The sequence below is a fragment of the Cydia fagiglandana genome, chromosome 25 (genome assembly GCF_963556715.1).
Source record: "Cydia fagiglandana chromosome 25, ilCydFagi1.1, whole genome shotgun sequence".
Taxonomy (NCBI): Eukaryota; Metazoa; Arthropoda; class Insecta; order Lepidoptera; family Tortricidae; genus Cydia; species Cydia fagiglandana.
The window spans coordinates 197676-224375 of NC_085956.1; the positions used below are offsets into that span (position 1 = coordinate 197676).

General features: G+C 43.3%; 1 protein-coding gene across 1 annotated transcript in view; it reads right to left on the bottom strand.

The window, feature by feature from the left end:
* Positions 1-2436: 2436 nt before the first annotated feature.
* LOC134676766 (neogenin) overlaps positions 2437-26700 on the bottom strand; it is a 224521-nt gene continuing 200257 nt past the window's right edge. Inside the window, exons 9-41 of the mRNA XM_063535150.1 lie at positions 25771-25934; positions 24747-24868; positions 23017-23203; positions 22261-22371; positions 21399-21522; positions 20584-20736; positions 19964-20173; positions 19181-19354; positions 18598-18718; positions 17201-17359; positions 16796-16983; positions 16615-16680; positions 11999-12149; positions 11546-11707; positions 10914-11105; positions 10381-10525; positions 9232-9347; positions 8607-8747; positions 8422-8532; positions 8237-8347; positions 8052-8162; positions 7867-7977; positions 7682-7792; positions 7497-7607; positions 7312-7422; positions 7127-7237; positions 6942-7052; positions 4842-4951; positions 4338-4491; positions 3865-4003; positions 3359-3537; positions 2963-3040; positions 2437-2671 (exon numbers count right to left, since the gene is read on the bottom strand). Of these exons, the coding sequence (XP_063391220.1) occupies positions 2529-2671; positions 2963-3040; positions 3359-3537; positions 3865-4003; positions 4338-4491; positions 4842-4951; positions 6942-7052; positions 7127-7237; positions 7312-7422; positions 7497-7607; positions 7682-7792; positions 7867-7977; positions 8052-8162; positions 8237-8347; positions 8422-8532; positions 8607-8747; positions 9232-9347; positions 10381-10525; positions 10914-11105; positions 11546-11707; positions 11999-12149; positions 16615-16680; positions 16796-16983; positions 17201-17359; positions 18598-18718; positions 19181-19354; positions 19964-20173; positions 20584-20736; positions 21399-21522; positions 22261-22371; positions 23017-23203; positions 24747-24868; positions 25771-25934 (4488 nt within the window). The 3' untranslated portion in view covers positions 2437-2528. The remainder of the gene's footprint in view (positions 2672-2962; positions 3041-3358; positions 3538-3864; positions 4004-4337; positions 4492-4841; positions 4952-6941; positions 7053-7126; positions 7238-7311; positions 7423-7496; positions 7608-7681; positions 7793-7866; positions 7978-8051; positions 8163-8236; positions 8348-8421; positions 8533-8606; positions 8748-9231; positions 9348-10380; positions 10526-10913; positions 11106-11545; positions 11708-11998; positions 12150-16614; positions 16681-16795; positions 16984-17200; positions 17360-18597; positions 18719-19180; positions 19355-19963; positions 20174-20583; positions 20737-21398; positions 21523-22260; positions 22372-23016; positions 23204-24746; positions 24869-25770; positions 25935-26700) is intronic.

Consider the following 26700-nt stretch of genomic DNA (forward strand, 5'->3'; position numbering starts at 1 on the left):
TGTGGCCACTAGCACACTATTTACCGCTGACATTAAATCTATCCCTTCCTAAGTGTATTCAAACAAGAGAGATAGAATTACAATCAACGATAAATCTGCTGTTGGAAGTAACAACGCATGTGCACGATTTTATTGTGTGCGTATTATTTTTTGACGATTCTTATACCGACAGAAACTTTTTCAATACGTTATTATCGCCTAAAAGTTCTCAAATTATTTTTAATGTCATTGCCACTTGAACAGCAAAATTTTTGTGGGTACTGACTAGTTTACAAATACAGACATAAAAATTAAATAATCTTATATTATATGTAATAAAATGTAAATAAATAAATTCGTAATAATACATGACCTACGTAGCAGTACATTATCATACAATCGTTAAGAAATCCTTCTACAACTAGCCGTATTGAGAAATAAATATATAATGTGATATTACAATGGTTCAGGTATTTTAAGCACATTGTTTTGTTTAATAATATGTTAGCAATGTGCTCAGAATAACCTAAAAGAGATCTCTAGCAGAGTCCAAGAATACAGGTACAGTCAACTACGTTTATGACACGCTGAAAAATTCCTTATCGCCAGATTTACTGTCAATTACATAAAATTTGTTAAAATATGTATTATTAGTGCATTTGTTATTGCTGTTGACTGTACCAAGACCCCATGAACTAATTAAAGCATTACTGTCATTTAAAAACATTGAGTTACTGTACCTAAAATTTTGTGAGTAAATACTGCAACACAACAGTAAACCTCATATTTATAAAACAATTTGATTACTTACTTTTTAGTACTTGGTTCTAAATGACAATAAGACCTTACAAAAATTACAGCTTATACGATTTGTATCTGTATATACGAAAGCTTACCTAAACCTAACCTAATCTATATACAGTACATATATAATCACAATGTATAATACAGCACTAGGTCAAGGTTACAAAGATACCTACAGCCTCAAAATATGCTAGAGATTACTTTGTCGTGTAGTAAGGTGAGACCTATGTAAGGTCTTTAAATGTGGCTTTCCACCAGAGAAGGGTCCTTATGCTTCATGTGCAATAAGGACCTTTTAATCAGAATTTCTGTTGGAATTTCAGATGAAAAGGACCTTATTAAGCATAAGGACCCTTCTGCGATAGAAAGCCACAAATGTCTAGCAAAATTATGGGCTAACGTTACAGGCAATTCTTTTAGCAGACGGAACTAAAACATCTTTGACGGCTTTGTACCGAGCGAAACAGTGCCAGTAACCGTACTGTCGTCTATATAATTTGTAAAACAAGAAAAAACACTTGTTCGCTACCTACCTACAATGTGTTACTTGAGATCTTAAGTTTGTCCTTAGTAGTTATAATGTGTCAACAAAATTAAATGAAAATTATGAAAAACTCATCAAAAATTCCGTTTTTCACATTTAGGCCTCAACTCGATGATCTAATAGTGAAAAACCTACGTGACTCTAACCGAGTAAAAAGGTATAAAATTGTCTACAAGTATAATTCGCTAGATTGTAGCATTCGACAGTCTTCCCTTGATATTGAGCACAAAGTTAGGCTTGAGAGAGTGCGAGATATCGCCTTGGACCTATTTAAGGCATAAGTACAAGGATAGTGAAAAAATTCACGACTAGGCCATTATGCCAAAAGTTTTACAATCCAGCCGATAGATGGCGCTGACATCAATTGGCTAACGCCATCTATTGACTAAAGTAAAAAAGTATACAATCAATATCGTATCGTATTGAAGTTTGTCATACATTTTCTTAGCTTTAAGTTAGGTTAGCACATACTGAATATATTCACGTATTTTCAAGTTCATACAATGTCTAAGTCCTTGCGTTTTGATAGTTTTAACAGTGCCAAGAAGTGTTCTCCCGAGGTCCGTCATATCACTTAAATTAATTCTTGTCGAGTACCGTCAACAGTGGACAGTTGCGATTTCATAATTCTCGATATCTTGCACGTATTTAGCGACGCGTCAGCACAGACAACTTATTCTATTTGTTTTTTCAGCGTCGAGTGACCCGTACCGTAGTATCTATATAGACGCTTGTAACTCCAAGGGTGTCTATCATATGTCCTTTGATAACTGGAACACTAATTTGTTGTATAGTCTTTATCCACACGCCTATCATGCTGTCACGTAGACAACTACGACCATCACATCTGCTCGGTATAGGGGCATTCCACGAGACTGTCGCTTACATAACGCTTTTGCCTTGTATGGCAGCTACCTCAACAAAATACGTGAATCTTGAGAATATACTGCCAATTTGTTAGCCAAGTCATGAAATATTACCTGACCCAATATCGCTTACTCAGCATTTCCAGAAGTATTAGAAGAATTGCGTTATGTAAGCGACAGTTTCGTGGAATGCCCCTGTACACGTATTTCCTCTTCTGTCGAACGAGTCGCGCATGTGTCATCCAAACATTTTTACTATTGGATTGGCGTTCGATAAACTGTCATGTAGTCCATTACACACGTATCTCCCCTTCGGTCGGAGGAGTGGCGGTGCGCTAGCAGTGGAACTGCTGCTGCGTGATGGCGGAGAGGTCCTTCATGAGCCCCTCCAGGTTCTGCATCTCCCTCGCGAGCCGCTCGGTGGAGCGGGACGGCGTGAGCGCCTCCAGCTCCTCGGGGCAGTGCGCCACGCTGCCGCCTGTAGCGAATAAAAAAATTATGTGACGTGCACTGGGAATTCTAACATAGCTTTAATTTTTTTTAAGTACGGCCTGTGCCCCAACTCAAGTACCCAAGATGCCATACTACTTGTATAGAAAAGTGGATACTTTACGTCAGGGAACCGACTGCTCACAAAAAATATTATTCGTATTTTTTATAAGATTTGACTAACAAGTTGATATTGGGCGGAGCCACGCGCGTCAGTTGACGTTTTTGGCGGTCAAAGGGTTAATAAAGAATAAATATGTATTAATATGATTATGCTTACCCAGCTGCAGTCGATTGGGGATGTGTCCGGGCGAGGAACTGTTGCTCTTCTTGTACGGCGACGTCTCTCTCACGCTGCCTGCGAGTAGGACAAGTGTTCCTAATTAAAGGGTCTGGAGGTTTTCATAGTTTTATCCCCTACTTTTACTATGGCGAGTCTGCGAAACAGAAATAGCTAACGGCCACTTGCACCATCTCATTAACCCGGGGTGAAGCGGTTAAACCGTTAACCCAGTGTTAAATTGGTAACCATGGTAAGGTTTAATCGGTTAACCCCGGGTTAGTCGAAAGGTGCAAGGGGCCCTATGTGGGGGAGGTATACAATCTACACACCTTTACCCATTTCACTCGCTGACAGTACGTTTTAATATAAGTTACAGATGTGACTGTGTGTTACCCTGCCCGTGGCTGGGCGTGGAATGCGGCGAGTCAGCAAAGCTGTGTAACGGCCCTGCGCAGGCGCGGCGCTGTAGGCTGCCGCCGCCCCCGCCGAGCGAGCCCCCCGCGCCGCCGGCCCCGCCCGCGCCCGCGCCCGCGCCGCTCAGGCCCCCCGCCTCGCTGCTCATTGAATCGCGACTGTAAACGAGAAAAGCTTAATTGAACAGTACCTATATTGGGCAAAATAGGAGAACTATTTAAGCGAATCACATCGTAGACAACATTTGTAAGATGAAGGTAAATGTGATTTATCATTTGTTAGGATCATTTGTAATTCTAAAATATAGATGGTGCTATATACTCACTGTACAAGGACTCTTAGATAAACCAGCTCGAATGCCCCAACCATAAGCAGTTACAGTATTTATCGTTCAGCATAACGGATGGCGCTGTATGCACTTGCTGACTCACACAATAGATGAACTGCGTATATTCTCGTTGTAAAGCACAGATGGCGCTACTTACTGTGTGTAATGTCCTAGCGGTTCGTAGGCGACGTAGTGCCCCCTCTCCCTTGCCGCGCATGCGTAGATGTCGGAGCCGGCGGGCGTGGTGCCGCCGACGGGTGCGCACGCGGCGCCCAGCGGACAAGTGCCGCCTCCGCCTGAGGATTAACAAAAACATATTTAAATTGTGATGTATATTCTGCCTACCTTACAGAAAAGTATTGTGACCTTATCAACTAAAAGGTACCACATTATCGGTTGTCGATAAGGTAGATTTCAAAATGAAGCTGTATGGAAATAACGCCTCATTGACAATCGACAAGTATTACCCTTTTGATTGTAAATGCCACAATTTAAGACGTGTGAAAATGTATTTGTCCTAAGTTTGTGTCAAGTTATGATTTTAAGTCTTGTACGTTGTTTTGAGCGCAGCTCAGAGCTTTTTTCGGAGCTAAGATATAAGAGAGCCACATTGGTGACAGTAATACTTACAGGGCGCGGGCGGCGGGTGCGCGAGCGAATGTGTATGCGGCAGTGTATTATGCGCATGACCAGGATGTCCGTGCGCATGTAACGATGCGAGCGATGACTGCGGCGACAGTGGCGCCATGCCCGCCAGCAGCGGCGTGCTCTGGAAACACTCCTGCTGGAGATGGGATAGGTCAATGCGAGTCGAGCGATGCAATCATAATCTATTCGTCGCAATGCATGGTTTTACAGACGTTTTAAAGTTTTAAGTTTAATCGAGTACAGTAATTTAATTGTATTCGCTCGAATGTTACAATCTTAATAAATTAACTAAAAAAAATATGGATCAATTAATGGTCCGAAGTAAACATTTTTTTATATAAAAGTTTAAATATATTTGACATTTATATTAAGATTTATCACGTGTTACAGTTAAAAGAAGTTAGGTAAAGCACATCTCGCATAAATGTTCATAAATTGTCAACCGGTCCTGTGTTAGAAGGGTAGTATATATGTGTGGCGGCTCACCTGGTCTGGATGCGGCAGGCCGAGCGGCGCGCGCGGCGGGCGGCGCTCGCACGCGCCCGCGCACCCCGCGCCCAAGCCCAAGCCCGCGCCCACGCCCATGCCCGTCATCGCTGCGGACACATATATTAACGATTATATATAAATTAACGAAACACATTCTCAAGCCCGTTAATGAATGGGTCACACTGACCAACTTTTACTATGGCGACAATCTCGAAATCGCGAAAAAAAAATTGACTCTCCCGTGGAAAATTTCAATGCTAGACCAACAAAATATATGTAACGTAATAATACCACGACCACATTTTTTTCGCGATTTCGGGGTCGGTGCCATAGTAAAAGTTGCTCAGTGTGACCTACACATTAAAAGGTTTGAGTAAATGTTTTTCGTTAGTTTAAATACTGACACTGACATTTCAAATGACGCGCTTCAAGAGATCTGCTCTGATTGTTATTTAACGACGACTGGTATTCGTAACTATCATAGACTTATAATATATAAAGACGGTGTCTCAGCGAGCTGTCACTGTTGCCACTTTTGTTTAGTGTACGATTAACAATGAGGCCCACGTTGCTGTAGCCATGTCGATAAAGTCATATCGATAAACTATCGACATTTCTTGCAATTTTAATTTTACTTCAAAGGCTTAACGATACCTAAAATGACCAAAAACGCTTTTATTCTTTATTGTGGTTATCAGATCACAATTTTATAGTCACGCCCCAGCAGGGAACCAAGGGAAAGTCCAGATATTTAATTAAAATACATAAATACCTCCTAAAATAGGTGTTCCGCAGTAATTGAATTATATTATTATATTATAATATATTCATTATCCATTAGCATTTCAATTATGTTTATGTTTAACAAAGATATTGAAGCTTCAATTAATCGCTATTTCGTTCCGCTGTGTAGCGTTTATCGATATATAACATGATTAATATCGACTTTTCACATCCCTAAAAGAGCACACATATACGCTTTTACGCACACATACACAGCCTGGGCGCATCAAGAAAGGCAACACTTGATTTGAAGTCCACCTTGTCAACAGTATGGTTGTCCTTTTTTGACAAACGGCATTTTAAAAGAGCGAGGAGAGAGAAATGATACTAGTTGCTGCGTCGTGAAAGAGAACAGAAAACGTTGGGCCCTTGGTAACTATGGAAGAATGACAGCCAGCGACAAAATGTGGCTTTTTATTTTTTATACCAATCGTTTCATTTTTTTTTCAATGTCAAGCTTTTTAGAGAACAATTTAGTAAAAACACAAATGAATAACATTCGGTATTTTGAAATCTCTAGCAGATAAGTATTCATAAAAGAACTTTGAACTGTTTTTTTATTCAGAATAAACGATTTTACATTTACGTAATAAAATAAACTTAAAAAAATAACCAACGAATAAAAAAAAATAAAGAAATAAAACAGAATCTCACGTCGATAAGCACAGACGTTGCAGTCTCGCGCACGCGGCGCGGGTGACGCGCGCAGCGGCGCCGTCTCGTCCGAGCCCGCGCAAGATGGCGACCGCCGGTCTATACATGCAGTCATTAAATAAAAACATAACAAATAAAGAAACCAAATATAACAAAATCAATACTTGGTAAAATTGTTGGACACTAAATTTGCATGATTCAGAAAAAATCGCGACACGCTTTACTTATTGTATGTGGGTTTCGTCATTACCAAACTAAAATGAAATTGGGCAGGACATGTTGCTAGGCAGAGTGATGGCAGGTGGACTAAAATGTTAACAGAATGGTGGCCGCTTTCAAATGAAAGAAGCGCCTGGCGTCCGTTGGCTCGTTGGGTGGACGACATCCGGAAAATTGCGGGTCACTGCTGGATGAGATTAGCTCAGGACCGGGACAAGTGGCGTACTAGAAGAGAGGCCTATGCTCAGCAGTGGGCGATAAAGGGCTGATATGATGATGATGATGATGATGTGGGTTTAATTTACTGATTGTGTGAGGACTTGTGTTTTGATAGTATTCCGCTCTGTATTAACGCGACCCAATGTCGTAGGGTTCTGTAGACAAAACTGACCAACATCAGGCATGAAGCACTCAACTCATGAACATGTGAACAACACTGACCGACGTAAGTAGGCACGTAGTGTCTCCGGTCGAGGCTGGCGGGCGGCGGGTGCCGCGCCGGCTCGTACTCGGCCGGGGCTCGCGTCAGTGTCAGCGTGGAGGACGCCAGCGCTGACGGACCGTCCACACTACCCAACATCAGGCATGAAGCAGACTCAGCTCATGAACATGTGAACAACACTGACCGACGTAAGTAGGCACGTAGTGTCTCCGGTCGAGGCTGGCAGGCGGCGGGTGCCGCGCCGGCTCGTACTCGGCCGGGGCTCGCGTCAGTGTCAGCGTGGAGGACGCCAGCGCTGACGGACCGTCCACACTACCCAACATCAGGCATGAAGCAGACTCAGCTCATGAACATGTGAACAACACTGACCGACGTAAGTAGGCACGTAGTGTCTCCGGTCGAGGCTGGCGGGCGGCGGGTGCCGCGCCGGCTCGTACTCGGCCGGGGCTCGCGTCAGTGTCAGCGTGGAGGACGCCAGCGCTGACGGACCGTCCACACTACCCAACATCAGGCATGAAGCAGACTCAGCTCATGAACATGAGAACAACACTGACCGACGTAAGTAGGCACGTAGTGTCTCCGGTCGAGGCTGGCGGGCGGCGGGTGCCGCGCCGGCTCGTACTCGGCCGGGGCTCGCGTCAGTGTCAGCGTGGAGGACGCCAGCGCTGACGGACCGTCCACACTACCCAACATCAGGCATGAAGCAGACTCAGCTCATGAACATGAGAACAACACTGACCGACGTAAGTAGGCACGTAGTGTCTCCGGTCGAGGCTGGCGGGCGGCGGGTGCCGCGCCGGCTCGTACTCGGCCGGGGCTCGCGTCAGTGTCAGCGTGGAGGACGCCAGCGCTGACGGACCGTCCACGCTACCCAACATCAGGCATGAAGCAGACTCAGCTCATGAACATGTGAACAACACTGACCGACGTAAGTAGGCACGTAGTGTCTCCGGTCGAGGCTGGCGGGCGGCGGGTGCCGCGCCGGCTCGTACTCGGCCGGGGCTCGCGTCAGTGTCAGCGTGGAGGACGCCAGCGCTGACGGACCGTCCACGCTACCCAACATCAGGCATGAAGCAGACTCAGCTCATGAACATGTGAACAACACTGACCGACGTAAGTAGGCACGTAGTGTCTCCGGTCGAGGCTGGCGGGCGGCGGGTGCCGCGCCGGCTCGTACTCGGCCGGGGCGCGCGTCAGTGTCAGCGTGGAGGACGCCAGCGCTGACGGACCGTCCACGCTACCCAACATCAGGCATGAAGCAGACTCAGCTCATGAACATGTGAACAACACTGACCGACGTAAGTAGGCACGTAGTGTCTCCGGTCGAGGCTGGCGGGCGGCGGGTGCCGCGCCGGCTCGTACTCGGCCGGGGCGCGCGTCAGTGTCAGCGTGGAGGACGCCAGCGCTGACGGACCGTCCACACTACCCAACATCAGGCATGAAGCAGACTCAGCTCATGAACATGTGAACAACACTGACCGACGTAAGTAGGCACGTAGTGTCTCCGGTCGAGGCTGGCGGGCGGCGGGTGCCGCGCCGGCTCGTACTCGGCCGGGGCGCGCGTCAGTGTCAGCGTGGAGGACGCCAGCGCTGACGGACCGTCCACGCTACCCAACATCAGGCATGAAGCAGACTCAGCTCATGAACATGTGAACAACACTGACCGACGTAAGTAGGCACGTAGTGTCTCCGGTCGAGGCTGGCGGGCGGCGGGTGCCGCGCCGGCTCGTACTCGGCCGGGGCGCGCGTCAGTGTCAGCGTGGAGGACGCCAGCGCCGACGGACCGTCCACGCTACCGGCCGATACTGAATACAATGAAATATTGTGTGAGAGTTTGATTAAAATGGTTAATGCGCATGTAACACCTCTGGAGTTGTAGGCGTCCATAGGCTACCGTGATTGCTTACCATCAGGCGGGCCGTATGCTTGTTTGCCACCGATGTGGTATTAAAAAATAATATCCAGTTATGAATTTTAATTGTTTGGTATAGAGATCTTGTACTTAACTAGGGGAATATATTATGCTAAGCATTTTGATTAGGATTTTTTAAATACATTTTAAACTAAGATTACTGGCGGTCTAGCAAAAATTGCATTCTCATGCGCGAGTACATACTTAAAGTCGATAGATGTCGCGTGAGAACGCAACTCATGCTAGCAGGTCTGAAAAACAACTGTCGTATGTATGTTGTCTAAGCAAGTTTAACCGCGGTAGACGCTTAGGTTATATACATAGGAGTACCTATATGTAAGTACTTATATGTAGTGTGTGTTAGTATATACGCGTACTCTTACTAGCGGAGCTGTGCAGACTCTTGTCGAGATGCTTCAGCTCCATCTGGTCGTGGTGGATCCACAGGTCCGGGGGCTTGATGCCCGCCGACGCCGACGACTTCTGGTACGTGCTGCCACAGACAAGCGTATATCAGGTACAGTCGGCCAAAAATGTGGTCTACGGTTGAGGTTAGTTTGAACGTCACGTGAACGACAACAAGGTCGATTTCCCCTTGCAATAATATTATATCAGTGACAATTACTCTCTCTATCATTTATGATATTTACGTCATGCCATGTGTCAATTTTGAAGTCATCCTTAGCGATCTCTATCTGATCTGATCTGAATCTAACGATCTCGCAGAAACTTTTGTCAAAACTAGTAGACCACTTTCTTGGTCCACTGTACCTAATCATCTACACAAAGTTTACATGGAAGTGCAAGAATCCTTTATAGGTATAGTTCGCCTTTTTACTTCTATCTTTGTAAATCCTGATACTACTAGTCTAAATTATGTCGCTTAACTTCAAGCTCGGTAAATCTTTAATTACCTTTTCTTAATACCAAAATCGTATAATCCGACAGATGGATTTATTCGAGTTTAAAGTTAAGCGACTCGATTATAATATGAAAAACTTTCAATACAAACGTCAACCGTTAGAAGATTTTCTCTGAAATGTTGCCTAAAGACAGGAATTTAGAGAGGATTGTCATTTTATTAGCCACAGTGCAGGCTAGCCTACACCGGGCCAAAGGAAGAGCGGCTTGGAAAGCACTAAGAGTGTCCACAGTCATCACTTCCCTCCATAGACTAGGAATCCTCTAGACCGAGTTTAGAGCAATTATTTCATGCAACCGATTATGCCAAAAATGCGGGGGTGCGCGGGACGAGGTGAGCGAAGTCCCGTGCCGTGATTGGTCCGTTCAAAGACACGGACGTCACACAAAGACACTTTCGACTCGAACATGGAGTAAAATTACCGTATGCGTGGCAGAGGGGGTAGCGCGACTATCGGTCTAGAGGATATTTTGTCTGCGCTTCCCTTACTCATGAATCTCATGATATACGTCAAAGAAGTCACAAACTATGGATAAACATACAGATGCATACGTCACACCTTTATGACGAGACTAGAACACTCTCCGTGTGGTTACAAACTTACCTGGTGTGTGGCGACAAAGGTGGCGCCTTTCGGCAACATAGCGACAACGCTAAAGCGGCGGCGAGCGCTAGAACGGCGCACGCGCCACCCGCTGATGCCCACAGCCACGCCGATGTGGCACCCGCCAGACCGCCACCACCCGTATCTATTATAGTACAAATTAACATAAATACGAGTACATAATAACTACATTATTTCTTTAAAATAAGAACTCATGTCTATCATTCAATCTTTGACTTGTCCAGTATTACTCCCGTCTCAATAAATGGAGCTACACAATACATTGCTTTAAACAAAATTCTTCAAGTTATTTTAATTGTATATGTTGCTCAAGAAAAGCATTAGCATGATAACTTTTATCTTCTTAAGTTTTTATACCTAGTTACTGATAAAAAAATTAAAGACTACAAAATTTATGAAGCCTAACTCAAAAATGCTAATTTTTAAACCAACACTCGTTAAATTTACGTTTAAAAATGATGAAGATGAAGGTAGATTAAAAATTTGGATAGTTAAAAAATAATGCTACTCACCAATACCAGTGGTATATGAAATGGGTGCACAGAAGGGGCCGACGCCCTTGCTATTCTTGGCCTGCACCTTGAAGGAGTATGTAGTCCTTGCACGCAGCCTCTCAACTCTCGCCCGCGGGCGGTCGCCCTCCACCTTCTGCACGGTCCACTCGCCCGCGCCCGCGCCCAGCGGCGCGTACATTATTGTGTAGCCTGGATTTAAATTAAAATACTTAATTGTTTTAATTCATACATAGATTCTGAAGTACTTAACACGAAAACTCTGATTTACAGTTACGATTTTTACCTCCGACATTTCAAGGATAAGATTTTAAAACTCAATACGCTGTTACTTAAGTCTCGTTTTAGTAATTACGAGTAATAATACGAAAATTGATAATTGAAGGGAATGTTGTGTTCCAAAACGAAAGTTCAGTTAGAACTTAAACCTATGTTTGATTCGAGAAGTCAAACGTTATCATAATTATGTAAGTAAAGAATAAATTATAAAAATCATAAAATAAATATTTACGACAGAGGTGATGTGCTGATGTGACATTTATGTCCCTACTTTTAACTTTTGTCCCCGAAGTGTTATTTTTTAATGAGGCGAATAAAGAATATACGTGTTGCACCTATTATCGAAGACGGACCTGTAATGACCCCGTTGGGCTTGGCGGGCGGCGCCCAGGCCAGGTCGGCGGCGCGCGCGGCGGGCGCGGCGGGCGCGGCGCGCAGCTCGCGCGGCGCGGTCGCCGGCGCAGCTTCCAGCGTCGTGTTCGACACCAGCATCGACCACGCCGATTCTTGACCACCTGCACAACATGAAAAATGGTCCTTGCATAGTAGCATCCGACAGAGGTCCTTCGAACCGGATATAGTTAAACTTTGTCGGTTCGAACCAAATGCGCACCTTTGATAAGTTTTAAAGAAAACTCGTAAAGTGTGAAAGGTATGAGATCGTCGAACATGTCCTTGAGGTCGGTAGCGTTGAAGCTGCGCGGCCGAGTGGGGCACCGCGTAGCGTCGCCCGTCCGTTGTCTTCTACCGATGGTCCCTCTCGAGAGATAGAGTTACACTTTGGTGGTGCGAACCAGGATACTAACCTTTGATGAGTTTGACGGCGAACTCGTAGAGTGTGAAAGGCTTGAGGTCGTCGAGCATGCAGTTGAGGTCTGTGGCGTTGAAGCTTCGCGCGCGCTGCCCCGCGCCGGCGGCCGCGTACCGCACCACGTAGCGCCGCCCGTCTGTTGCCGTCTATCAATATACAATATAAAATGACAATTCACTAGGGATGTACCGACTAGTCGGGAAAGCCGACTATCCGGCCACATTTGTAGTCGGCGATTAGTCGGCAAAAATGGCCGATTAGTCGGCACTTTATTAGTGAAAAAATTTCATATGTTTTATGTTTATTTTACTAAAATACCTATTCGGGATGCATATGAAAACTTTTGTTCATATAAATAATTGACCGTTTGATCGTTATCGTATGTTGGTGAGCTGGTGTTTTCCTCTTCAGGTCGATCTCAACTGATTCTCGTGTAATTTCATGTGCAAGTTCGACAGTTAATTATTTTGACGTGAAACGTCTTTAAAAAGCCGTAGTAGAGGTGCCGGACCAAAAACCAAGTGTAACGAAAAGTGTTATGGCGCGGCGGCTTATATCTCAGAAACTATAATACCTACAAACATAGTTTTGATATAGATATATAGAAGAAAGTAGCCATTACTCGGAACAGCACGTGCCGCTGACATAAATGGCGCTGATTCTGCGCTAGACACGACGTATTCGGAGCAAAAATTACCCCTATTTTCAGTGTTCATTTAGTAATGACTCATCAGCCCATTAACCGATTTCGGTAAAATTGGTGCCATTTGATAGATCTTATTTTATTTTAATGAAATATGAGTAAAATAAAGTACGTGGAATTATAATAAGCTGCTAAAACATAAAAATGTGACAGTTTTTACAGAATTTTTATCACTGCTCTTGTTTGAGGCCACCGTGTGCGAAAAATAGGGCGCAAAACTGACAAAATATACCTGAAATAGTAATATAAAGCAATAACGGTTCTTTTAATACCACATTCACCGTAGTAATACATGCTCATCTCCTCAAATAATGCATTAGCATCTAAGGCGGCGCGGCGGCGCGAGTTACTTTGATAGAACACATATAACGTATGACGGCTGCTTGACAATCCCGAGTTCCTAATGCTAGTTAGTATATAGTAATCTTAGTTAGGTACTTTCTGATGTAATGGGTAAAACATAATTTAGAAAAGGTCACTTCTGTGGACAATAGGTACTATAAAAGGTAACGACTGTGGTTCATATATATCCCGTTTTTCTCATTTGAGTCTCAAGTATTGAATGAAATATTCTGCCTGTAAAGGTGCTGCGTAAAAAAATGCTTTTAGATTCCCTTAAATGCGATGGCTACAGGAAAGACACGAACGAGTTTGCTATAAAACGTGTATTACCCGTATAAAATATCTATTCTCGTAATTTTGGTGTGTTATTTACAAAAAAAATTGTACCTAATCGTTACATTCATTACTCCAAAATGAAATGATCATTTAATTATTTAAATAGGTGTTACGCTGTAATTAATTATTTTAAAATTACCCATTAAATGCTGCATTCAAGTTCATCTAGATACAGTGAATCATTATGACCCCAAATAATCTTTACAGATAAAATTTAGATATTATCCAAGATTATTATAATACATCACGCATTCGCGAGATGTGCGACTTCGGTATTCAAACACAAAGCAATAGTACAAGAGTCTAACTAAATGCGAAGGTCGAAGGCTGCGCTCTACGTAAGGCCGAAGGCAAGAAGTGTCCAGGATGTCAGTGCTTTAACACAGAACAATATTACAAGGGTCTAAATGCGAAGGCCGAAGGCCGAGCTCCGCGTAGGGCCGAAGGCCCGAAGCGTCCAGTCTGTCAGTTCTGTGTTTAACCACTAACATCCTGGACGCTTCGGCCTTCGCATTTAGACACTTGTACTATTGTTCTGTGTTATAGCACTTAAATCCTGGACGCTTCGGGCCTTCGGCCCTACGCGGAGCTCGGCCTTCGGCCTTCGCATTTAGACACGTACTACGTGCTAAGACACGTGCTAAAGCACTGATGTCCTGCACGCTTCGGGCCTTCGGTCCTACGCGGAGCTCGGCCTTCGCATTTAGACACTTGTACTATTGTTCTATGTTAAAGCACTTAAATCCTGGACGCTTCGGGCCTTCGGCCCTACGCGGAGCTCGGCCTTCGGCCTTTGCATTTAGACACTTGTACTATTGTTCTGTGTTAAAGCACTAACATCCTGGACGCTTCGGGCCTTCGGCCTTCACATTTAGACACTTGTATTATTGTTCTGTGCTAAAACACTGATGTCCTGGACGCTTCGGGCCTTCGGCCCTACGCGGAGCTCGGCCTTCGGCCTTCGCATTTAGACACTTGTACTATTGTTTTGTGTTTGTGGAGACTGGTCTGTTAAGCTAACACGAGCTATTATACTTAGTAACTTTTATTAATTAATTACAGTGAGACGCCTCATTCTGTTCTCGTATGTTTCTTTTCTTTTAATGAATGTATTAATTATACAGGATATTGACTCTTGGAGACCCTATACATCTCTAAGGATAACTTGATAAACTATATAATCTTATAGTTCTGACACCTAGAGACATTTACACCTCTAAATATTATAGATTTTTTTTGTGTGTGTTTTTTTATCTGTATTTTGTATGTAATTCGACATTAAGAGACCATATACATCTCTTAGTAATTGTAATACGTTAGATTGAATTGTTAGTTTTATTTTATAAAATTGTTGATGTTATTATTTTTGCTTTTATGTAAATTCAATGTTGACGTGTAAAAGTGCCCTTGTGGCCTATTTGCTGAATAAATGTTGATGTTGATGTTGATGTTGATGTTGAGTATAGTGCTTAAATCCTGGACGCTTCGGGCCTTCGGTCCTACGCGGAGCTCGGCCTTCGGCCTTCGCATTTAGACACTTGTACTATTGTTCTGTGTTATAGTACTTAAATCCTGGACGCTTCGGGCCTTCGGCCCTACGCGGAGCTCGGCCTTCGGCCTTCGCGTTTAGACACTTGTACTATTGTTCTGTGTTAAAGCACTAACATTCTGGACGCTTCGGGCCTTCAGCCCTACGCGGAGCTCGGCCTTCGGCCTTCGCATTAAGACACTTGTACTATTGTTCTGTGTTATAGCACTTAAATCCTGGACGCTTCGGGCCTTCGGCCCTACGCGGAGCTCGGCCTTCGGCCTTCGCATTTAGACACTTGTATTATTGTTCTGTGCTAAAACACTGATATCCTGGACGCTTCGGGCCTTCGGCCCTACGCGGAGCTCGGCCTTCGGCCTTCGCATTTAGACACTTGTACTATTGTTTTGTGTTATAGTACTTAAATCCTGGACGCTTCTGGCCTTCGGCCCTACGCGGAGCTCGGCCTTCGGCCTTCGCATTTAGACACTTTTACTATTTTTCTGTGCTAAAGCACTGACATCTTGGACGCTTCGGGCCTTCGGCCCTACGCGGAGCTCGGCCTTCGGCCTTCGCATTTAGACACTTTTACTATTGTTCTGTGTTATAGCACTTAAATCCTGGACGCTTCGGGCCTTCGGCCCTACGCGGAGCTCGGCTTTCGGCCTTCGCATTTAAACACTTGTACTATTTTCTTTGTTAAAGCACTAACATTCTAGACGCTTCGGGCCTTCGGCCCTACGCGGAGCTCGGCCTTCGGCCTTCGCATTTAGACACTTTTACTATTTTTCTGTGCTAAAGCACTGACATCTTGGACGCTTCGGGCCTTCGGCCCTACGCGGAGCTCGGCCTTCGGCCTTCGCATTTAGACACTTGTACTATTGTTCTGTGTTATAGCACTTAAATCCTGGACGCTTCGGGCCTTCGGCCCTACGCGGAGCTCGGCCTTCGGCCTTCGCATTTAGACACTTTTACTATTGTTCAATGTTAAAGCACTTAAATCCTGGACGCTTCGGGCCTTCGGCCCTACGCGGAGCTCGGCCTTCGGCCTTCGCATTGGCGGTCCACACCACGTTTCACGTCAGCCATAGCGGCTGTGTCCCTGATACAGCCTCTCTCATTTTTTAGTGTTATTCAGTTTTTTTTTATGGTAGAGCCATGAGGAACTATTAATGTTATTGCAAAATTTATAGACTTAGACAGGGCTCGTGAGGGCTAGACGTTGCTCGTAAAGACAGGGGATAGGTTCTTAACTGGCGACTTCATACGGGAAATAGAGCCTTGGAAATACCTCCTACAAGCTATACTGACGGTCTGCTCAGGATCGTAAAATAAAATAACTAAAGACAGAAATTGAACGAGGATTCTTGTGATAGGTCTTTGAACCTGTAGAGAACACCTTTTAGCCAAGCTAATATGATGAATAGCGCAACAAAAGGAGCAAAACTATTGTTTTTCACCTGAACTTATACGAAACTAATGATCTGGCCGACTAGCCGAGTAATCGGCCATTCGAGCGCCGATTAGTCGGCTAGTCGGCTAGTCGGCCAAATCAATAGTCGGTACATCACTACAATTCACACTTTAGCTTTCAGACTATTCGTATTGACAAATTAGACAATGATTGCAAAAAATGCTGCATTTAAATAGATAAATAGTTAAGTGAATAATTCTTCAAAGTTCGTTTATAAAAAGTACTGACCTGTCCTTTAGGTAGCGTGGGGTCGGTCCAGTACACCACAGCCGTGCTGCCGCTCAGCATTATCACCTATTAAAAAAGGTATTGACATATTAAAAACTGAAAATGAAGGAAAAGTGTTTCGTCAAGGATCAGGAAACCGCATGGAGCTCCTAATCGCGTAATGAATATGGAAAAAAGTTACCTTAAGTCCGACGGGCGGTATTAAGGGAGGTCGTTCCTCCTCGTCCTCGTCATCCTCCTCGTCCTCCTCATCCTCCTCGAGGTCATCGCCCTCGGCTGCCGCCTTCGTTCGTACAGTAGCGTACACTGGAGGCCCCGCGCCTAGCGCGTTCGATGCGTGGAGCGATATCACGTATTCCGCGTTCGATTCTGTGGAAAAAATCAATCTGTTTTACAGAAAACAAAGAAATATATTTGGCTGCATTTTTTGGTGGCCCATGAGGGGACAGAGCAAATTATCAAAAATTGTTTTATATTATTGGCTAACAAACTTTCTAAAGTCGATAAAATGAGTGCGGACTTTTGGTATTAACCCACCCTCCTGACACCCCAAGAAAACCATGTCTTCAGGTACTGCAATACGTACCTAATCCTCTGATGACATGATGATGCGTAGCAGCGGGTAGGTCCTTCCCGTGTACGTCGGGGACCCCGAGGCCCCAGCCGAGCCGGTACCCGCGGATCAGGGAGCCCCCCTCGGAACCCTCCTCCCACCACACTGAGATCCAGTCGCGGCCGGCGCGAGCTGTGGAAGGAACACAATATTATAATGACGGTTTGAGTTCCATAAAAATTCAATCGATACCTAAGTTGTATTAAAACAAACTTGGTATACAAGTATTGGGAAAAAAAAATATAGACTGTCCATTTGTGTAAACAATTTTCTTAAAGGTTAGATTCGAATGGTAACTGTTATTGTTGCGGCGTTAGTGCTACATGGGTGGTAATTTGCGTGGCTGTAGCTGACGCAATTAGAATATTCAATCAATTAAAAAAATTACAGTTACGTCTGTAATGTAGCTACCTAGCTGCAGATTTCATCTGAATTTCACCTTCTTCTTCTTCTTCTTCCTGGCGTTATCCCGGCATTTTGCCACGGCTCATGGGAGCCTGGGGTCCGCTTGACAACTAATCCCATGATTTGACGTAGTGATTTTATAGTCACATTTACCTCTATAATTGAGACACAGAGTGTATTTTACCTCTTTTACTGAGACTATATTTATAAGATTACATTTTCCTAATTGTTTTTTAGAATTTTATAGGGAATTGACTTCTGTATCTGAGATAACGTCAATCTATGACCTCTCTAATTTGGACTTCATTGAACAATTTCCGTATTCTTACTAACTCTTAGTTTATCCACAAATTCCGCATTCACCTAATTGTGTCTAAACAACTTCAAGTTTGATTTAGTTAATTTATGTAAGTAGTTAAAACTATCGAAACGAAAGCTGAAATTTTGATAAGTAACACGAAAAAATAAATTTTCATTTATTCAATTTCTAATAGTTACGCAATGAAGTCCGTATCAAATATAATTTAATTTTGAAATATCTATCCTTTTGGAGAATCATTCAAAATAAATGCAAAGAAATATTTAAACAGGCTTAAAAAATATTTAGGGACAAGGATTATTTTACCTTATTTATTTTTAAAGATAATTACTAAATACCTTATTAACTACCTCTATAACTGAAACATACTCTAATCTCACCTCTATTAATGAAACCCTCTGTAAATGAGACAGAAATATATTTGTACCTGGCTAACTGGGAGCCTGTGTAAGTGGAAAACCTCTTTAACTGAGACAAATTTGCTCGTCCCTTGAGATCCCACTTATCCAGGTTTCACTGTAAATTAAGACCTTAAGTTTTGGGTACAGAGGTACCGCCAGATAACAATTTTCGATTTTCCGATGTTAGCGGTAGACCGTCAGAAAATAAATCTCTTATTCTGTATACGACCCGTCCAAATACTTACTGCTTAGTGGTGGCGGTTGTGGCGGTACTCTCGACTCGTCTTGCGCTCGTGCTTGTGTGGCCGCTGTGAGCCACTCGCTGAAGGGGCCTGACCCGTTCGCGTTGATGGCGCACACACGGATCTGTAGACGACCATGAACACATTTTTTTTAAATTATTTTTTATGATATAGGAGGCAAATGAGCAGACGAATCACCAGATGGTAAGCGATTACCGCCGCGTATGGACATCCGCAACACCAGAAGGGTTGCCGGCCTTTAAGATGGGAGTACGCTCTTTTCTTGAAGGTTCAAAAAAAAACATTTATATCTCGATTAAAATCATTTATCAAATTAAAAAAATATATATTTCGATTAAGTGAAAGCATTTGGCGATTTACTAAAACCTAACCGTAGACATAATTAGTCTACATAGACGTATTTTATTAACAGACTGCTGGAGGTACTTTGTGATGTTTAAAGGTGCATTGGTAAATAAGTATAAAGTAAGTTAATTTGCTGCGGCGTACCTCGATCGTAGTATAATTTATGTAACAGCTAGGTCATCTCTTTTTTGTATACATTTCTAAATGTATAACACACTACCTGATACGTGGTGTGAGGGTCGAGATCTCTCAACTCTGCCCGTCTCGCATCAGCGGGTGTGGTGAGAGAGTCGGCCTTCCTCCTCGCGCCGGCGGCCCGGAACCGAACCTTGTACCCGGTGAGGGGGCCGCGGTGCGTGCGGGCGGGCGGAGCTTCCCAGCGAACCAGGATCGACTGTAACAATATTGTATCTTGTTTTATTTCAGTGACTTTTTCAGTTTCATTGAAAATATTTATTTTGCATTATGATCTAGTTAGACTTAAACATTATATTCTTATTTTGCAATCCCTGTAACATGACGAATCCAATGCGCTAGTATATGATTCTCGTACCTTTCTGCAATCACCTACAGAATGCTGATGCTACTATCCTCAGCTTACCCATCATGCAGACGATTTTCGCATAATCACGTGAAATGTCTTAATCGATAAATATAATATTTGTAGTAATTTGTATAAATAAACTCTTGTTTTGTAGGCGGCGGCGTCGCAAACCACGCTAAGGTAACTGAACCACTTTCAGCAGATACTACACGATGGTGTGGCATAAAATATGAAAATGAAAAGAATTTATTTGACACAACAATCTTAAGATTAACAGATATTAAATACCTATAAGACATGGTTTTGTAACTTATTATCTGAAAGAGCACTCAGCATGTGTCGGAGCACATAGTGCAACGACGCTGATTTTCAGTGGTTCCTTAAACTTAAAACTTAATCCTTAAATTTAGAAATAAAAATATCATAGAAGAGAGAAAATAACTTGTGTTTACTGCTTACAGTGGGTGAAGCTGGCTCAGCGCTGACATTGACAGGCGGCGCTAAAGGCGCTAACGCTAACGTCCTCGTTAGAACCGGTTCGGCAGCCGCGCCGCCGGCGCCGGCGACGGACACGGAGTAGGCGGCGGCGGCGCGGAGCCCGGCTAGCGTGACGGAGCCTCCAGTCTCGTCCGCGTCTGCGGTTACAACCTGCTCGCGGCCTGTTTCCACCTGAAACAATTACATAAGTCAAATTTACATATTTTTGAGTTGTGTTATTGCGACGTATCAACATCGCAAGTAACTCTGTTTTTCTATAAATTATGTTTGTTAAATTGATACCCCTCTATGCTTAAACCGATGAATCGATTTTAATTAAATGCGATGTGAGATTCTTTGATGGGTGATAGGCGAATATGTGATGCTTTCAATAGAAACTGAAGACTCGAACGCCTCGACCAGGACCCGGACCGTTCTAATGTGAATCATCCTTTACTCATTCAAGTAATTTCTTACATACCTCCGTGTAGTGCACGGTGTAGTGTGGCGGTTGACCTTGATCTGGCGTTGACTTAACACAAGGGCTGTGAGTTTGACTAAGACGACTAACATTGGTGAGTCGAATCTAAGCCCTTACATACCTCGGTATAATGAACAGTGTAGTGTGGTGGTTGAGGTTCTTGCGCTGGCGGTGACCACTTCACACGGAGGCTGTGGGGACCGGCGGCTTCCACTTTAACGTTGGTGGGGGGGCCGAAGCTTAGCTCCTCAGGCGCCGTGTGGGCTTCGATCGTCTGTTGCAATAAAGTTGCTGGTTGAATACATACTTAAATTACATAAAAGGAGAACAATAAATAAGTTTTCACCACACCAGCTCGGAAAGGCTTACTTTGCACTTCGAAAACTGATAGCAAAGTTGCATTTTATTCACATGTGAGACAAAGTAATCAAATGCAAATTTTGAGTTAGTGTCCTATGTTTGCTGGTAGAATTGACTTTTAAATGATGATTTAGGATGACAAATATTTAATAACATTCATTTGGATTTGATTAGGTTTGATTTTGTTTGATATTTTACATTTAAAATTTGCTACGGGTTCGTGTGGTGAAAAATTTTGTGTTTCACTCGGGGGCAAATTTTGTTTAACCCTCGTGCTTTGAAACCTTCGCAACGCTCAAGATTCCATTTACCGAACCACTCGCTACGCTCGTGGTTCAATTTTGGAATTTTTCGCTTGCTCGGGTATCAATATTAGCACGAGCGGTTAAACAACAACTTTGCCCCCTTGTAAAACAAATAACTATTATCTTGCTTTCTTATCCTTACATTATTCATTTATGTTGTTTCGAACTTGATGTTACATATGTTCTTGATCACGACTCAGGCCCATTTTGTTGCAACAACATGCGAAATCGTAAATTAGTAAAAAACAGATAAATAGTTGTAATTGTATACCTCAGTTGGCGGCGAGATGGCGCTGAGCGTGAGTGCGCGCGCGCTGAACACGTATGTAGTATTTGGTTGAAGAGTCGCGACGTTCATCTCGAACCGCGTCGCACTGCCGCGAGAAACTCGCTCCCTGTTTATAATATATAATTTAAAAGCAATCTCAGGACGCAATATATGAAAAGAAAATATCTTACAAATTTGCTACCCTACATTACACAAAATAGCAGAGTATTATTGATTTAAATAAAAATGAGCAGAAAACTAATCGTTCTCGAGATTAACCATCTTTTTCCATTCTTAATTTTGATTGTTGAGCATTGACATTGAATCTTAATGGTATTTGATGTATTAATAAGTGTGCATATTTATGATTATAAGCTGAATCGAGTTAATTTTATATCACAAACCACAACGCTTCTTAGGCTAATATTTGAGCATAAAAGAAACGTTTAAAGAGAGATAGCAAATTGGAGAACAAAACTATAGAAATATCGATATCACTCACCTCTCGCTGCCCTTGACCCGATACACCACCACATAGCCCACCACCTCTTCCATCTTCCTGGCCGGCTCCAGCCAGCTCAGCGTCACGAAGCGATGCTCCACGATATCACGACAGCACTCACCTCTCGCTGCCCTTGACCCGATACACCACCACATAGCCCACCACCTCTTCCATCTTCCTGGCCGGCTCCAGCCAGCTCAGCGTCACGAAGCGATGCTCCACGATATCACGACAGCACTCACCTCTCGCTGCCCTTGACCCGATACACCACCACATAGCCCACCACCTCTTCCATCTTCCTGGCCGGTTCCAGCCAGCTCAGCGTCACGAAGCGATGCTCCACGATATCACGACAGCACTCACCTCTCGCTGCCCTTGACCCGATACACCACCACATAGCCCACCACCTCTTCCATCTTCCTGGCCGGTTCCAGCCAGCTCAGCGTCACGAAGCGATGCTTCACGATTACCGCCCTAAACAGTCAACTCAGTCAAACGTTGTTACTGGGAAATACTTCTGTTAGTACAGAAATCTGCCGTGCTAACAACATATGCAGTAATCGCAGTTGAAATGTCATGCAATTGTTTATCTTGTTCTCTTTGTATAAGTTCTTTATTTAAACGATGATTTTCATGCAAGTACTGCAAATACAATAAGCAGGGCAGAAATTTAGTTAGAGAATATAATTTTATTTAAAAAAATAGATCTTCGCAATTCTTAGACTAGATTATGAGGTGCTTTAAAACTTTCTGTATTTTTGGTAGTATAAAATTGATCGTCCTTAGAATCATTAATTCTAACCATCATTGTATGATTTGCGTAAAGTGTAATACATATAAATATAACATGTATAGAACATGACAAAAAAAATTATTTGTTTATATAAAAGCATGCATTTTTACAAACTTAAGTATTAATCTAAAATTAAAAAGAAAGACAGCCAATGTAGATGTCGCTTTACGGCTCCATACATTATGGTTATCAAAATTTGAAATTTGCCAATTTTGCCTCCATCTTCACTATTAGTCAAACTCGATTAAGACTGTCTTGGACTTTATACATTTTATACGGGCCATAAATTATGGTTTAAACACTTTAAAATACACGCAAATACTAACCTGAGGTCCCTGGGCGGGCTGACGATGGTCCCGTTCTCCCGGGCGAGCTCCAGGCCTTCAGTGAGCGTGTAATCATAGTAGTCCGGTGGGTGCGTGAACGCGGGGGAGGTCTCGCCGAGAAAGTCGTCCTCGGGGGAGGGGACCAGGGAGTTGAAGATGTCGGGAGGGGAGGGGAGGGAGGCCAGCTCTGCGTGGGGGAGTGAGGGAATAAATAAAAATTAAAAAAAAGATAAAATTATAAATAATTGTAAAGTAAGATAAAACATATAGTAAAATTTATGTAAAAATAATGTAAACGCTAGACAAAAAAAAAATCTATCAAAAGTGGAGTTGGAAAATGAATTGGATATTGGACATGTTGTGTTGTTGGTAATAATTACTTAAATCTAGCAACACACGAGCATGTTGAACATTTTTGATATTCTGTGTTGAGTGGATATACTATTGCATGTCAATTTTAGTCAGATTGTAAAAAATGTGTACTGAGCGCGTCCAGCGCAATAAAATACCTACTTTTAAAGCCTCGTAAATGTTTATGATTTATTTGAAAAATGGCGAAAGTGTACTTATTTTCAATAAATCACAAAATCAACATCTAGTGGTTTTGGTTTTAATAAGTCATTTTCGATAAGTTGGTACATATATAAAAGTATATAAGGTAGAAGTACTAGTGCTCGACGCTGCACTTAGTATTCGACACTTAGTATAGACGTACTAAGCTACGGATCTACAAGACCGTGATCCGCCCCATTCTGATGTATGGGTGTGAGGCTTGGACACTAACACTCAAGGAGGAGAACAGCCTTTTAGTTACAGAACGTAAGGTGTTAAGGAAGATTCTGGGACCCGTCAAACGAGACGATGGCAGTTGGAGGATCCAAAAGAATGCCGAAATAGAACACCTGATAGCCGAGCCGAACATAATAGGTGCGACCAAAGCGCATCGTCTCCGCTGGCTTGGCCATCTCGAAAGGATGGGTGAAGATCGGGCAGCCAAAAGGGCCTACCTGGGTCGACCAACTGGGCGCCGTCCTGTTGGTCGTCCTAAATACCGTTGGGCAGATAGAGTGGAGGCAGATCTCCGTGAGCTCGGCGTCGGCGAAAGCTGGCGGGATAGCTCTGGACCGATCAAAGTGGCGTGCTCTTGTGTTGGAGGCCAAGACTCATTTTGGGTCACCGCGCCAACAAAGTAGTAGTAGTAGTAGTAAAGTGCCCATGTCGAATACTAGTGCAGCGTCGAGCACTAGTACTTCTACCTCAGCCCTTCAGTGGCGACCAGTGATAAGCGAATAGCGGTGAGCAAGCTTATTCTACGCGCAGTGTGAGCTGTCAGAGATCAACAATCAATCGTGCAGCTTTTATTCGCACGGGATGTAATATCTACATGCTTGATTGACTCACATAATATTTAGTGGTACTGGCTGTTTTGCAGCAGGTCAATGCTATTTCGCTATTTACACTTGGAGCGAGCGTTTCAGTACCTATATTTATTGGTCCATGTTATTTACAAAGTTTTCTCTATTAAAGTTGGTCAAGCAAATCTTGTCAGTAGAAAAAGGCGCGAAATTCACATTTTCTATGGGACGATAACCCATCGCGCCTACATTTTTTAAATTTGCTGCCTTTTTCTACTGACAAGATTTGCTTGACCATCTATATATTTCTGGATCAAACATGAACCTTGTTGGGGTGTGATGAAGGCGTAAAACTCAAGTGTAATATTAGTTTACCGTCATCGGGAGGCAGCACGACGAGGCGGAGCGCGGCGGCGGCGCTGCCGGCCGCGCTGCGCGCGCAGCACTGGAACATGCCCGCGTCCACGCGCAGCACGCCTTGGATGCGCAGCGACGACCTGGACAAAAACAACGGGTTGCACTCCGGGAGTGCCGGCAGAAGTGAAAACTCAATGACGTTGTAATAGTTTTCCGATCAGGTCACGTGTCCGTCTTACGAATCTTACGGTCACGGGACCTGTCGCGAGTTTAACATTTTTTCCCCATCACAAAAAGTGCACAGCGCCGCTAAAGAAGTTTTCACTTCAAAAACGTTATTTGATAACCTTCTAAACCTTAATAACCCTAATAATAGTAAATTGTGAATCAATATTAATGTTGAGTCTTATTGAGTAATTATATGCCGAACCCAATACTTTCGCTATTTATTTTATGTATATATAATTATTTAATACAAATATTGATTTATATTGTTCGTACCTATTACTATGGTAATATTTCTGTATGTATAATGTTTTGGCAATAAAGAAGTTTTAAGTACCTATGTCTCGTTTTTCACCTCTTAATATTCACCTTGTTCAACTACGGGTTACATTAAAAAAAAAAAAAATTCCCCGGTATATAAATGATATCAACCCAAAAATTATCAGTTGTCTCTCACACGATGTAACACTAAAAACTACTTTTTCATAAGTTGCTTCGAGTGAGAGCTGCCGTTTAAAAACTTGTATATCTTAAATCCTTAGCCTTTTGCCAAATACCAAATGTAAAAAATATGACAGTAAAGCTTCACAGGTGACTGATATCTTAATCACACTCGCACTAGGTCTCTTCAGCCCCTTGCATCGAAAACTACACTAATATTTGTTGTATCTGCTGTGCTATGAGCTGTGATGTGGAATGAGGTATATCCTTTATGTCATTCATGCCTTCGTGCATTCCAAATAATATTCACGATGTCGTACCGCGCACAATAGACGTGGCGTTGAAAAGGTTAATGAATTCAAAATGGAATACTAACCCGTCCACGAGCGCGATGTCATGCTGGTTAGGTGTTAAAGGCTCGCCGTCTTTCAGCCACGACACGGTGGCTCCCCGTCCGCGTACGTCACAACGAAGCGTGACGTCACCGCGAGTACGCGCCACTACCACAGCTCCGCCTGGCAGCGAGACGCGAGGTGCCGTCTGGAATAACGCAAATACATAGTAAGAATTTAAAAAAAACGGGCAAGTGCGAGTCGGACTCGCGCACGAAGGGTTCCGTACCATAAAGCAAAAAAAAACGGAAAAAATGCAAAAAGAAAACGGTCACCCATCCAAGTACTGACCACGCCCGACGTTGCTTAATTTTAGTCAAAAATCACGTTTGCTGTATGGGAGCCCCACTTAAATCTTTATTTTATTCTGTTTTTAGTATTTGTTGTTATAGCGGCAACAGAAATACATCATCTGTGAAAATTTCAACTGTCTAGCTATCACGGTTCGTGAGTTACAGCCTGGTGACAGACAGACGGACGGACGGACGGACGGACGGACAGCGAAGTCTTAGTAATAGGGTCCCGTTTTACCCTTTGGGTATGGAACCCTAAAAACAACGGGTTGCACTCCGGAAGTGCCGGCAGAAGTGAAAACTCAATGACATTGTAACAGTTTTTCGATCAGATCACGTATCCGTCTTACGAATCTTAAGGTCACGTGACCTGTCGCGAGTTTAACATTTTTTTTTCCATCACAAAAAGTGCACAGCGCCGCTAAAGAAGTTTTCACTTAAAAAAAAACAGCCGAATATTTGATTCAATAGGTACGAGTGCGATCTTACTGAGCATAATATTGGGCCAAATTATACGGTTCATCAATATTTTATAAGTCATCCATAAAATGATTGAACTTTATTAGCAGCTAATGGCATTTTAGTCAACTCCCTAAATAAAGGTTCCGTCACACAGGCGCG